The 15241-nt window shown below is 40.8% G+C and overlaps 1 protein-coding gene across 1 annotated transcript in view; it reads left to right on the plus strand.

Annotated features, from left to right (window-relative positions):
* The window catches only part of TSPAN14 (tetraspanin 14), a 292700-nt gene extending 287261 nt beyond the window's left edge, over positions 1-5439 (plus strand). Inside the window, exon 9 of the mRNA XM_069240648.1 lies at positions 1068-5439. Coding sequence (XP_069096749.1) covers positions 1068-1139 — 72 coding nt within the window. The 3' untranslated portion in view covers positions 1140-5439. The remainder of the gene's footprint in view (positions 1-1067) is intronic.
* Positions 5440-15241: the final 9802 nt, after the last annotated feature.

The following is a 15241-nucleotide window of genomic DNA, read 5'->3' on the forward strand; positions in this document are numbered from 1 at the left end:
CATTCTAGTCCATTGCGTCTTTTTGCCCTTTGCATTATTCCTTCCTAAACTGCCAGAGAAAAGCAGTATTTGGTTGCTTCTGTTCCTGCACGGCTATTCACAATTCCATATGGAGAGGTAGTTTGGCTAACTGGACTGTCCATTACAAACATAATTAGGCCAGACAGGTGAAGTAAAGACTGTGATAATTCACCTCGAGAGTTTGAAATGTCTAGCAAAGAATGCAAGTAGAGACATGTAGTATGGATTTCTCACATTTTCATGTCTACTAATAGTGTTGCAATAAGTTGTAATATCTGAAGGTTGCGTTGTAGCTGAGCTACAATTAGTGCCCTATAAAATTGGAACGGCAGTGCGCATACCATATTGTGTAGAGCTGACAGCAGGGCTGTTTTTGTTTGAGAATGGAGGAGTGAGGAAGGAGAGTCTAGGCAAGCTCCCTATAATCTGCCAGGTGTTGTGAATGTGTGCACTTAAATCTTTATTGAGCTCACTGCGAAGGAGACTAGAGACATCATGCTAGAAGGTGTTTCTTGGATCTTCCCTTAAAAAATGTAGACAGATGATACCTATTGAGATATGGAAAATTTGCTTCCACCCAAAGAGTGTGAGAATGTCTTTTAGAATTCATATTTTAAAATCTTTTTGTATACCATGGAGAACTCTGAACGACACTAACATCCGCATCAAATTCAGGAATCCCAGTTATCTTAAAGTCACAGTATTGAAACACATATTTTAGTAAAATCGGCAAGGATTTTTCATATAGAAAACACATAAATAAGGGCTGTAATTATCTATTTTTACTTAGCACTGGTTACTTGGAATAAGCAACTTTTTCCATGCTCCCAGTATAGGCTGATAAGGTAACCAAAGCGTTAGCGGATAAAATGATATGTATGTGGTCATAATTGACAAATTGGACAGCTGTATTAGATCTGAAGTCCTGGCTCCACAGTGGCCAGCTTGATAACATAACAGCATGTTCCATTGATTATATTATTTGCAATTAAGCTATACGGTATGCCTGTCGGTATTAATGAATTGTTTCGTTCCTTGTATTTCAGATTTTCGGAATTTTCCTGGCTAGGACTCTCATGTCCGATATTGATGCAGTAAAAGCGGGCTACCACATTTGATGACTCATATCAGACCATTTGTTGTCTTACTGATCTGCAAAGATATGTTTTCACCATCAGCAAGGTTTATGTGCACTGGTCCACGGATTACACCTCCCCCCCCTTCAAAACATGTCTGCTTCCCGCCTCTATTTCTATTTCTGGAAAAGAAACCTCTTACTTGAAATAGACTTCACGTATGCTGAGTACTACTGCCCCGTCATTTATTCCCGTGAAAAAAATACTACGAAATGCTCTGAGAATATGAAATAATTTAAATGGAGGAACTCGCCGCCCACCCTCCCCCCTCAAAAGTTGGAGTACCCCTTGTAATACGAATATGGTAGCAGTGTCTTATAAGGCGGTTGCTATTTTAGTACTCAACATACTGCAGAGAGAACAGCGCTACGAGAGTCTGGTTAAAGCACCACCAACTGCTTGAAGCATCACAGACTTCATGCGGGAAATACTTCCCCATCCCTTCCGCAGTAATGGAAGACATGCTACCATTGCAGAAGTATTTTGGACAAGATGTCTGCATAGCGCAACCCTGAACTTTACGCAACAACAGTGCATCTTACTGTTTATAATGTTGACATTGTTTAACGTTTTGATGTGCCTGCCTCAGATAAGTGGCTTATGTGCATTACTGCTGACCATGGTCGTCTAAATACAGCTCTCCGCTGTATCTGTTCAGCTGTCAAATGTCGCGTGATCTTCTTTCTTTGGCCTTGCAGGATAGCCTTCATGTCGATAGAAGAACTTCACACATCTTACAGTGTTTTGATGTAGTTGTTTTAAAAGTCTTAATGGGGTTATATTTAAAATGTTTTTGATATTATACAATTTGGAAGAATTTGCAAGAAATTATCAGAATGCCAAGGATATCCTAAGAGGGGAAAGATTGTTTTAATCGGTAAGGCACCAGACAATCTACAATATATGCCATCCAGTATGCTACATCGCCTTCTTCGTGTAATGTTGCATCCATTCAGCTTCATTTTATAATGGCCGACTGTTTGTTGGTTCCCAAGCCCATTTCTTCCAGTGGTTCCATGTAATTTCTTCCTGGACTGTTTGACTTGAAAGACCTTTGAAAATAAGGGGAACAGTGGAGTTCGACATCAGCGTTTGATGACTGCCATTTGAAGGACGCCCGTGCCTGTCTCTAATGAATCCCGCTAATGTTCAGAAATGACAGTCACTTTGAATGTCCTGACTCAATCACTTGCTCATTTGTAAGTGTTTTATTACATGTTTGAGACACGTTTATATTGGCGAGTTGAGGAGGGAGGTTTGTAATTGCGCCGTTTACTTTTTCTCTACAGTTTGTAAATCGTTTATATTTATAGGAATGAAAAAATGATGTCTTAGCAGCGCTCGCAATTCTGCTTAAACGCGTTTGACTGAAATCACACGAAAAGCTGCCCCATTTGCGAAAACCGCTATTGTCTGCGATCTTCTGTGACTGTTGAAAAATGTCTCGTTTCACTGCTGAACCATGGTAGATATGTGCTATGTGCTGCACAGACCATGTTGCTGTTGTTGGTGTTCTTTGTATAGCGATCCCTATGATAGGGGTCACACAGAGGAACCCATCATGATCTCAAATGCCAGTTGCTTGGGTCTGCGGTCGGTCTCTGCTGCTTACCTTTCCAAGGGACTCCATGATTTGCAGTTTAAGCTGGATGACAGTACCCTCTGCCGTTTTTGGTAGATTTTTCCAAAGTCAAAGGTTTGTGATGTCATCATTTCCACAGTGCTACATGCAGGAACACTTGCTGCAGTTTTACTATTTTTATTTATGTGGTGACCTTCTGTCACTGAATGTAAGGGCAGTTTTCCTACAACTACACCAGTTACTGCATCAGGTTCTGAGCTAAACTACAGCTATGCAGCATTCGCTGCACCTTATTCATCTTCCTTCCCCTGGTGGTTCTTGCATATATGGAGTAAAATCAACAGTGCATATCTGTACATGATGAAAGAAGAGATTCGATGATGGAGACTGATTTTTGGATTATTGTACCTACCTATACGGACACATTCTCACTGCAACTCTTGTTTCTCGGGCCTGTTGATTGATGCTTCCCTCCTACTTCCGATCGAAACTTTCACCTGAATGAGTTTGTGTTTTATATTGGTGACATTTACCTGCATAGTCTGAGATTGGGATTCGAATAAGTAAATTATAATCTTGAATGATTCGGCTGGTAGAGTTGTGGCGGAAATATCCAGCTTCTGTGTTCATGTTATGGGTGTTTTTTTGCTGCAGCAGTTTTTTATGCATCTTACCTTTCCTGTGCATAACCTCCTCGGTGGTATTGCTACTTGTATTTTATGCACCTATGAATACCATAGACGTTGTTTTTTAAAGTCAGAAAATTATTTATTGTTTTTACCAGAAAGTACACCCTCCACTGTTCCATAAGTAGTGGTGGTGGTGGTGGTGGTTCAATTATCCTTCATGGTGCTCCTCATAGTCATTTCTGTGGCACATGATCTCTAGCACTGCACAAACTTGTCAGGTGTTCCTAGTTTCAGCAAACATATTGTGGATTACAGCGCCATGTAATAACACTGCCAGAAGTGTACAAGGCTCATCTGTAAATATGCATCATGTGGGAGAGTTAACTACTTTTGCCCGTTTATTTTTCAAACCTGTGGTGCTGTAAATTTGGCCTCCAGATAACCTGAGGAACACTTCCGAAGAAGGGTTTTCCCTTCCGGTTGCATTTCACCATTTCAAGATGCAGTATAGTGTACAGGGGTTTCATTATTGTGGTTCGTGCTGACGGTATATTTATTCGTTTTTAAGAAGAAATATGACCATTTTGTTGTTCGGTTATTTGTATAACGTATCACATGTGTTTTAATCAGTATTTTTACGGGGCCAATTGTGGTGTCGTGTTATGGACCAAAAGTGATAAAACAGCTTGAGCTCTTGATGCTCTCATCTATACCTACATACACGCATTCCACTATTGTAAATCTTTGCTTTTTCCGGATGACATACCTTATTTTCTTATAGGAATTACTCTGCTTCAATGCAGTTTCCAAAAATTATGATCCTCGTTTCCTAAGGGTTATTATTTTCCATAGCTTGGTAAATATAGTCCAGAACTGGTCTAATGGTAGCAGAGCCTGTGTAAAATCACACTGGGTACTGACTTGCAACTCAAGGTTTCCCAGCTAGTGTTAGCTTTGTCTTTTGGTTTGCAACCTCACTCAAATGCAGGTTTAGCATTAAATTGCCCAGAAACACATTGCTCACTAAATGATGTATATGTGGAAAAAGAGTTCAAGGGTTCTTATTAGAACCACTTGCACAGACCTGAGATTTTCTTCCATGAAAACCCTGACGGCTCAAGCAGTCTTTATGATCCATGAAGGTGTGTAAAAGAGGCAGTAATTTTAACATATTTTCATCTTGTGGTAGGAAAGAATATCACAATTAGTACAAGGAGATCTTGCCTTTTCACCTTCAGTTGATTTATCATTTAGTCATAAAAGTAGTAGTCAGGAAGACAAAGAGTGCACAGTGTACGTAGTAGAACGGATAGTGACTCCTCAGACACAGTTCTAGTGTAGAGGCAGTCTTTTTAGGGTCGAGCCTGCGTCGCATGCACTCGTGCATGCATATTGCTAGCGAGATGCTTTAGGTATTAGAAAAGGGCTCGGAGCCCCATTGACGTCACGTCAGTGTCTTTCATTGGCAAGTTGGCTTCCCTGTTAGAATCCGCTTCTTTTGATTAGTGGAAGGCACGCATACGTCATGCCTTTTCTGGCGATTAGCCCTCCTCCAGCACAGCAACCAAGTACAGAAAACATGTGAGGCTCGCTGGGTTTGTGGACTACTTTTTCTCTATTTTCGCAGCGCGATCTCGCTGGGCAGAAGTCGAGCGCTTCGCATACCATCGTCCTTGTTACACAGTTAATTTCACTTTTGCCGGTTACATTCATAATTGCATTTTTGCCGATAGGTATTATTACGTGTGAACTGTAGCAGCGCGATCGAGCTGTTTTTTTTTCTTTTAATGCAAGAAAAATCCGGTTGGGAGTTTACAACTGTGAACAGCTGTAACTGCGACAAATGCGAGACCCTAGTGCATTGCAAATGCTTGTTTACATCTTATTCCTTCTATTGACTGGCAGTGGCTTGAGCTTTTTGTGGTTGTGTGAAAGCACCTTCCCTGTGTATCGTTCGCTTCAGCTTTGATCCTTTATTTTTGCCTTCAGACTAACTAGATTTGTATATTATTTTCTTTTGAGCGTTATTCAGCTTTTCAATTAGAATTAAATTAAAGTTATGTAAAATAAAGGGCGTGTTTGTAATTATCTTTCTTTACTCATAAAAAGAAAGCTGCACACCGCTACCAGTGGTAATTGTTATGTCTTTGCGTTACAGCTAACATTTCTGCATATTGTCCAAATTTTTTGTAAAATACTTTTAAACAAATTTCATTTGACAGGACTCACATATTCGTTGCAGTTTCCTTAAGTGTTGGCCCTCGGGAGTCTCAGAATCTGTGATAGTCCATAATCTGCAAGCGTGGCCCATTTACCTAGAATGAGCTCTGATTTGCCCTTAACTTTAATTGTTAATTACATAATTTTAAGAGCTAGTGGGGCAAGATTGGTGTGAGCACCATATGTTATTCTTCTGCAGACCTCATAAATATCCAAGCACAATGTGTGTGGGCACATTGGTAATGCTTCCGAGCATACACTTATCTTTGCAGTTAGTGTTGTCTTGGAAGCAAGCAGAGAAATGAAAAAAACGCAGTGTCAGCTGAAGAAATCCATGTTATGCCTACCATTTTGAAGGGGAGAGATGGTGTCTTTCCACTCGCTATATATCTTGACTTGTTTCTTTGTCCTTACACCAAAGTGTCTGTAAACCAGATGAAAGGTGTACTGTTTGAACATACTTTTGATGATCTTGAAAATTGATTTCGACATCAGTGGATGGAGCAAATTAGTTCCTCCTACTGTATTCCATTGATTACACCCCCTTGCCAGAGTATTCCACAGTGGGACAAGTTGGAAATTGCCTTCCCTTTAACGAACAGTGGATTAATCACCCAGTGCTTTTTTCCTTGTATTGTGTTTTTGTTTTTTTTGTTAAAGCGGTGTCATTAGCTATATACATGGGACACATTTTTCTGTTTATCATTGAACAGTCGGTCTTTTTATAAATTTAATTTCCTGCTTTTCATTTGGTATCCAAGAACTTGCCTTTATTTTGGGAATAAGGAGCTGGCCTCCCTGAGCAAAGAGAAGCCAGTGATCCAGTAAGACAGCTTATTTCAGTTAACACACATGCTGTAGAAATGCATAGGCAGCTTGTAGGCCAAGTGAGTGAAACCGCGCCAAGCTATCTCTGATTTTCATTCTCAGCTTTGAGGTGGTAGTTGTTACATTGGTTGTTTTATGTTCTCAGCAGCCCAAGACTTAACTAACAACCATAAGGACACAGTAGCACAGGAATCTTCTTGACTCAACAATATCAGGAAATGACCTGTGAGATGGCCTTCTAAGTTGTTTTTTGGATGCTCATGTTTCCATGCCAACAACCTCGATCTGCACAGTAATAAGTGAAAGGATCAAAACTAAAGCCATCTTCATAATAAAACCTAAAGCAATAAATCAATATTCAACATTGTGGTCCATGCTTCTATATGCTCATAAATAGTGAGAGACAACATTGCTACTACTAGCTCCAGCAGTACTACTCCAAACCTTGTGGTTAGAATTGCACAAATTGCACACTTATTGTAATATAACTCTTGAATTTACTTTTACTCTTCTCTGACTAGGACTTATCATTTGGGCTCCTGCCACCTCTGAAATTTGACTTAATATCTTTATAGTTCCTAGTTTCCGTCAATCTTTCAAGCGTGGTATTTTGTGCTTTGACGACTTTCTTTAGTTCAACTGAAACAGGGACATTAAGATTTTAGTTGACTCTCAACTCTTAAAATGTTTCAGGTTGGGACCTTGTATCCCTATATAATCACTAACGGTGTGGGGTAGTCGGAACTGAGGGTAGGACTAGGTCAGTCTTCCTTCAGTGACCGGTATTAATTAAGTTGCTTTAGATCCTGAAGCGGGGAATCCATGGTTGGAAAATGTCCAAGCAAGGGGGTGCTGTGTTGTCCTACAGGGGGAGGGGGGATTTCCCTTACGGACTAGGTGGTCTCACACACATAGTAGTGTCTTGCTTCATCATTTGACCACCTAGCCCCACCCAAGTAAGATGATACTACTTGGGCGGACTCAACCTCTTGGTTAAAAGAACCAGAGGGAGTGCTGAAATTAAACTGACTGGATAATTACAGAGATCCAGAAAGGGTGAATAATAAAATTACCAAGCATGTCACCAGTGGCTACTACTAGTTTTAATGGGGGTGCATGCTGGTAAGGCTAAGAACATGGGGGAGAGGCTCGTTAGAGAATAATGTCTCTTGGAGTCTAAAAAGAAATACGTATGACCAACATGTTTCTGCCCTCACTAAGTGCTGGTAGGTCAGGGGCATTCGTCAGGGTCGGAGCACACGCAGTAAGTGAGGTGCTCAAAGTGAATAATATATGGCCTACCTGAACAAATAGTTCACGGTGGGGTAGGTCCTGGGTTTGGGGGCGATTTGCCTCTAGTCTGGCTAGTGCCGGGGGGGGGTTTCCCTTGTAGTCACACTCACTCCAAAGGGAATACCATGGGGGGGGGTACCTACATGCCGGAGCCAGGCCGCTCTGGCCTTGTATCCCTAGACAAACTTATCTTCCTGGAATGTGTGTTTTTACTAGCCTAGTGTACTGAAAACTGTTGCACACATACTTTATAGCAATACGGATATTTAAACCTGCAGTTTTTGATACATTTAAACTATAAGTCTCTCCCTTCTGAAAACATTGAATATTTCTCGTATCTCTTTTCGTACTTGGTTAATGGTCCTATGTGGCTGGCCCTGCACCCGACTCTCACATGCCCACGAGTAAACAGTTATTATTTTGCTTTAGGGAAACAGTGGTAGATGTTGAGTCCTACTGTTTCAGTCTATGTTTTAAGATATTGTTATAAGTTTTGTGGAGACTTGAACCATTTGACAGATCTCACTAGTAGTATTTGTAGTAAAAGTCCCTTCATCATTTTTGGGAGCTACAACACGTTTTGACAGATGTCTGATTGACAGTGGGAATGCGGCTGACCTGCTCACAACCCAGGAAACTGTGTCCGTTTTATTTGTAACCGGTCTTTCCTACTTACTCCAAGGATAGAATGACTTTTATGAATGAACAAGAATTGACAATATTTTTACATTGCATGCTTACATTCTGAATTCTTTAGTTGGGCCGGAGGAGCAAGTTACTTAAGTAAAAGTGCAAAAAAGCATCCGTTTTACATTTGCAATTGTTGCTGTTTTTAAATGATCACTGCCTGAATTATATTACGCTTTGCACGTACAAAATTGTCTTTAAGCTTGTAATTTTAGTGTGTAGGGCTTTGTGGGTTGCTGGCTTTGTTCACTAACAAAGCCCGTTTTTGTAGCACTGTAGATTTATTTCAAGGTAGCAGTTCCCCAAATTGTATTACAAAAACACATTTGTATTACTTTTCTTAACTGTGTTTTATATTTTTTACACTAAAAGAAGAAGATAGTTTTATTAGGATTGTTTCTTGTTTCCTGGTCTAAGCTGTCACTCTTAATTGAGTGCATGAGCTTTGTGTCTGTTTTGAAATAAAAACTGAAATATAAAGAACAGGCTACGTTCTGGGTGGAAACGTTTCAATTACATTCTGTGCACGTCCGTGTCGTAAATGTATTGTCATAGTGTAATGGTTTAAAAAAAATAATAGAAATAATAAATCAGGTGGGCCATTGAACATTGATTTTTGAAAACTCACGTTCCAGCATGTTCAAGTGCCCCATTACATTTCCAGAACATTTTTCGAAAATGTAAAAGCCCACCATCAAGTAAAGTACAGGGTATTGCAAACTGGAAATGTTGAGAGCTCCTTTGAAGACAGTATAGTGACTCTGGCCAATATTAGCTGGTATAGACCTTCTGCTCAAACATTCCAATGTTTGTCTTATTCCCCATTTTAATTTGGAAAATTCTGTGGGTGGAATGTTTTAACAGCCTTATACGCCTCATATCTAGGACTATACAAGCTGTTAAAGGCACTTTCCCTCATTATAGGCTCCTTACTGTGGTTCAGGCCTATAGCTCGGGCTCAGGGCCATTATCAACCGGGATATTCCCCAGCAATGGGCAGTAATGCTGTATTAGGACATTGAAGTGTTGGGAGCTCCATTGAAGTCAGTAGATAGGTTGAGAACCACAAATGTGTGCTATAGCTCTTCTCTAGCACTCCAGTGCATGCGTCTAGCTCCCTGTGGAACACAGTTAAAACGATGTGCATGTACAAGAAGTTAATAAAGTTTATCAATGTCTTCAACTTATGACATTCTAGATGGCAAACAGCTTTTTTGGTATATTTGAGTGACAAGCAGCTGTGACTTGTATTAAAAAAAAAAATATGAAGTATGGCACAGCATGATTCTTGTTACTCCTATCGCTTATTATCAGGCCACATTTTATCCTACGGTAAATTGTATCCACTGTGCTAAGACATATGAACGTTCATTTTGACAAACTATTGTGGAGTGAAAATGACGGTAGGGCGCACAGGAAAACAATGTGTGTGGGTGTACCCTCATCATTTGTGTTCTGCAAAAAATGGGTGCAAAAATAAGCGCCAGAAAAATAGTTTGCCTGTTTTTGAGATCTTTTGCAAATATTTTAGGTTAGCTAGGTGTCAGTGAGTGGTAGAAATGAATGTTTTATACAGTGTTCCAGGGGTCGTATCATTTGAACTGGTGCTAACATCGAGTAACCTACATCTAAATGAATTAAAATAATCTTGTGTGTTCACACTTTTAGTCATTTTTATAAACATTTTCTTTTACTCTATCGGTAACAAATGCACTTAACCTCGAGACCTAGCATTTTGAGCGTTAACGTCTGTCATTTTTCCTGCTGTGTGTTTTGAAGTGTCATTTCAGTATATACTTCAAAATCAGAATGTGGCAATGTTAAAGATTTTGAAATCTAAACGTCCACGAGCCTTTGGAAGCAGCCCTTCTCTCGTGTCGTTTTTTTTTTAAATTTAAAAAATACCCTTTGATGGCAGGGTTTCATAATGCCATTTATGAGGCAATTACAAAAGAGGCAGTCAAGGCCCAGGCTTTCATGCTGCCCTCTTTGGTCATTGATAGGGGTTGAAATTGAAATGCAATGTATCCCACTGTGCCTGTGGTGCAGGTAATAGCTTATTTCAGGTGTCCATGAAAATATGAAATCCGAACTCTGTTCAGTGTAGAAATGGCTCAATTAAAAAAGGACTGACTTTCGCCAATGGCTTGTATCCTCTGCCGCATTTCTGTCGCTTGTGGATGAGATAGACTCGGATAAGGTCTGTGCGGAGCATAGATGGACAAAAATATGGACAATGTCACCTCCGTGTGTATGCCGAATAATCCTTTATGCCGTTGACCATGGTAATGGACCACTTTGTCTCAGGGTTCCAAGAGTTTGGCAGTGCTTCATCAAGTTAGAGTTTGATGGCTTACCGCCTGTTAAATGAGGTGCCAAGGATACTGTGTAAAGGCACTTACACATAAGTGCTAGTGTCTGCATTTTGCTAAAAGTTGTGCACCAAATGGAAGTTGCTCCTGGCAGTGTGTGCAGTGTCTGTTGGCACTTCAGAGCACACGCCTTTGCTTCTGCTTGGCAAACCAGCATACTTTGACCCACGATTCTTGACTGCAACAGTTTTCCGAAAGATCTTTGTTTTTCCTGCTACTTGCTTAAAGCTGTTATTGTATAAACCTTATATATTCATATTTGGGATTGATGATGCATAATTGCTTGCCTGCCTGACCTTTCTTTCCTTGCTAAAAAGTTCTGATGTCATACTGTTACCAGCTTGTTGGTGTCTGCAAAGACGAAGAGCTTGCCAGGTTTTTACCTCTTTCTTTAAAATACATTTCTTTGTTGCTTCAAATGTGTATGGTTCTCGGTGGGCACTAGTTGGATTCTTGTACCTTAAAAGTTCTGTTTCTCTTGTGATTTTTGTCCCCGTCTGTGCTTACATGTAATAAATCGGGGTAGCCCAATGGAAAGAGGGATATGAATTGATATGTAAATATTAGGGAAGAATGGTTCATTTAATCTTTTTTTTGTGATATAGAAGTCCAATGTTGAACTATATTTCTATGCATTGGAATTGTCACATGGCTTCTTGTAACAAATGAATTAACAGTTTAGGGATTATAATTGCTGGCAACACAGAGCTGATTTTAAAGTTAAATGTTGTATTCAATTCTCATAAAAAAAAAATATGCAATCTCAGCAAGCATTGGCAAAGCCATAGATTTGGCCTTTATATTTAGGTTGAGTGTAAGCGTTCGAGTTGTATACTTTTAAGTATACTTATACTGTGGTTCAAACCTATTTCATTTGTTGGTTGCAGTGTCTTTCAAAAATACTTGCTTGCTAGTAGTCAGTTCTGCCTCTTTGTCCTACCCTTCTCACTTTGGGAGCAGCACCAACTACTGTAGAATTACGCTATGTCCTGTTTATCTCTTCTGTAGGGGACTTTGTCTTTTAGTATTTGCCTGTTCGTCTTACACTGTGGGTGCTTGTTCAGACCCTCCTCCCACCTGCTCCCTCTGTAAACATAAAACCAAAAGCAGAGGGGGGCTTTTCCAGGGCCAGCTTGCCCTCGTTTTAACTTTTTTCCTGCTCGTGTCCATTGAAAAGCATTATTGCTCTGAGTTTATCTGAGCTGTAAATCAGGCCATCTTTCTCACATTTGCTGTTCGTGGAGCCGAGTGCGTCTGCCTGCAGTCCCCGGTTGTGGGGAGGAGGGCTGAGGTCCACTTGTTCCTTTTGCCTGGGCTCCTGAAGGCAATTTCTGTTTTCTTTGAATGGACTTTAGTACAGATGGGCATTTGAAAATTTGCCATTGTTTCATTTAATTTGTTCCCATCCATATTTTAGGTAGGAACTCGAAGAGTAGATGCCTTCCCTTACCGAAGTTGGCAGCTCTGTACCGTACACACCCTCTCAGATCCTAACCTGTTTAGGTTTCACAATGTTTATACATTAAATATGAAGACATGAATGACAATGGGCATGTCTCAGTTCTGTGCAGCCACATGGATTAGCTGTGGTAACACGATCTCATAATACGGTAGTTATTTGTTATACAAAAAAATGCTACCGTTACGATTTTTTATTATTATTGCCCCAATTTAAGATGACGGATCCATGTCCTGCGCGATGACACCAATAACGCATGTCATGATGAGCCCGTCTTCATTTCGCCCTTTATTGCTTGTTTTATTTTGTTTATGCCCATGTTTTCTAAATGTGGTCTTTTCTCCCTGTGGCGTTCACATAATCTGAAGGGAGTTTAATCGATACAGATCGGCGTTTGGAATTTTGTTTGAGTTAATTTTCTTTAGGAATAGCCATTGTTTAATTTTATTAATTCCATCGGCATGTTTTCAAGAGACGAAGCAGAGACTCGAACCCTGTTCCCCAGGCTCAAAGTCAGCAGCTCTGTTTGTTATGCCACGACCAATGTTTGAAAACAATCACGGTCACGGTTCTGCTGAGATCTGAAGGTCATGCATGAAAGAGCCCAGGGGTCCGTAGGAGGTGTAAATCGCTGTCCTGCGAGAGGTGTATCAGAGGTGCGTGCTAGTGTTTTGCTTGCTCACAGCAGAAAACGAGAGGTTTGGGCACAAGAGCTCCAGGAATACAGTCTTGTGTATCAGACCATAGCCTATAATGTGCCGGCTGTGTATGTTATAACGTTACATCTAACTTGTTTGTCCCTTGGACCTCCCTCTCACCTCCCTGGCTCCTCTTTTACTGTCTTTTTTTCAGTTCTCTGCCCCTGCCCTTCCCTCTTATACGTTTCAACTATTTTACAAATAACCATGTTTTTTACTGCACGAGGTGTCATTCCCTGCGCTGTGTAAGTATACACAAAACTAAAGCTTCCAGTGTGAGTAGTCGAGTGGATATTTCTGGAGAAGTAAGCATACTCCAGGCATCTCACTCTTTGCATAGCTGAACGGATTAAGGACTATGTAGCATTTAAAATCGGTATCCCTGGATTGGCCCTTTTATATTTGTCAATCACCCCTTTCTTGCAGCCTAAAGTGTTTCCCTTTTATTGAAGAGTTAGGGATACGTCCCTCTGCTTGCAGATTTGGCAAGAGAGGTTTTAATTAAACGTCTCACATGCCTTTCCAAAACGGTACTACGTGGAAAATCTGTCCACATCAAACTGCTGTGCAATACATGAAATATAATACTGCCTTGACTGTTATGTATAGTGTGCTTTCACACATCTCGACTCGGAAGAGTGAAAGACTGAGCCAGCCCGGCCAGGCTTCCACCTTGACCTGTAGGCTATAAAATTATTCCTGCAGTTGTACATGAATGTACTGTGCCTTCCTAAGCATAGCAAGGGCAGTTTAATATCCAGGGCACTAGGGCGAAGATCTGTTTGACCCTGCTTTCAAGGTACCTAACAACTTTCTCGCTGCGCTAATAATTGTTCTTCCTGATACAGCACTTGTCCATTAAGAACAGTGGAACTAAACACTGCCTCCAGGCAGCTACTGTCTCTCCTGAACTATTCCATCTGTCCATGGAGCTGCCCATTCCTCCACCGTATCATTTTGTCCTTTATAATGATGCCTTTTTCCTCTGCTTCCATGCTGGCACCCACTCTCCCAGCCTTTGAGCTGCATGCATATCTACTTGAGGGAGCCTTTTATTTTGTAAGTTTCATCTAGGAGCACACGTATGGGGCAGAAAGAGTGTGCCCATGCCAGTGTATCCATTGTCAGATTGCAACATACTTCAACCTTGTGGCAAAATCCTCAACAACAAAGATCCCTGGATCACCTATGCCCATTGTGTCCTTCCTAGTGATGAGTAATGTTGTGGCACAAAAACGCGAATGGCCAGAATGCTTAGGAGGTGGTCTTGTGCACTCCTGGTAGACCACTTCAAGTAATGGGTGGCATTGCTGAGCAAATGTGCCTAAACTCTTGATTAAAAGAGCTGCACCCAGGGCATCGCAATACAAACACCTTTTAAAGTAAACAAATATGAAAGTCCTGCTTGAGTCACAAATCCTAAAATGAAACCTCACACTCAACAGAAAGGAGAAAGAAAAAAGTCAATCTGGTACTTGATAATAGATCGAATAGTTCCAACTCTGATGCGGGCAAGGGACTTGCAATAGAGGCACAGTATGATAAGAATGCATTCGGTGGAGTAGAGTACTGTCCATCACCAGTGCAGTGCAGCCCTGTTTGGAGGGGCTGTTTGACATCGGTTATGTGGTCCAGCAATACTGCACATTCCAGAACACAGACGAGTTAAAGGCATAGCTCCGTGGGGACATTTACTAGTGCTTGCAAGTTAGAAAAACCAATTAAATTATTTAGTACCCACAAATGTATGACTACTCACTAAGTTTCATGATGAGACAACAAATCGGGGCCACGCTATATGGTGCCACACACTCATTTAATTAGATTATTCTTGTGCGAATGAGACAAAATGCAGCCTGTCCAAAATTTTGTGTTTTTAGGTCGAGCATAGCAGCGTGCAAGCACTGCTTTTCCGAAGTGTTGGTATGTATCTGGGTTTTTAACCACACCCACCGCATGCCCATCACTATTACTCATTCATGGGCTTGCCTTTCAAAAGTCCCTTGTTTTTGTTGGTAAATGCTTTACGTTTGTCCCTCCTTGGGACAGTTTGGTTACCGCCTAGTCCATTGATCCTGTTACATGGATAATTGCACTTTTGCCGACAACTTTCACTGGGAGCCAACTTCTTTTTCCTTTTGTCTCTCCTTGGCGCTCACGGCGGCGGCACTTTGAATCGGGTCGTTTATGTCAACTATTTTACTTATTATTTTCAGTGTGCGTGGCATGAAAAGTCCAGTTTGGAATTTACACTGCTAATAGCTCTAACTCGTGCAAACATGAGCCCCATTGCACTGCAAATGCTTGTTTTCTTTT

The sequence above is a fragment of the Pleurodeles waltl genome, chromosome 6 (genome assembly GCF_031143425.1).
Source record: "Pleurodeles waltl isolate 20211129_DDA chromosome 6, aPleWal1.hap1.20221129, whole genome shotgun sequence".
NCBI lineage: Eukaryota > Metazoa > Chordata > Amphibia > Caudata > Salamandridae > Pleurodeles > Pleurodeles waltl.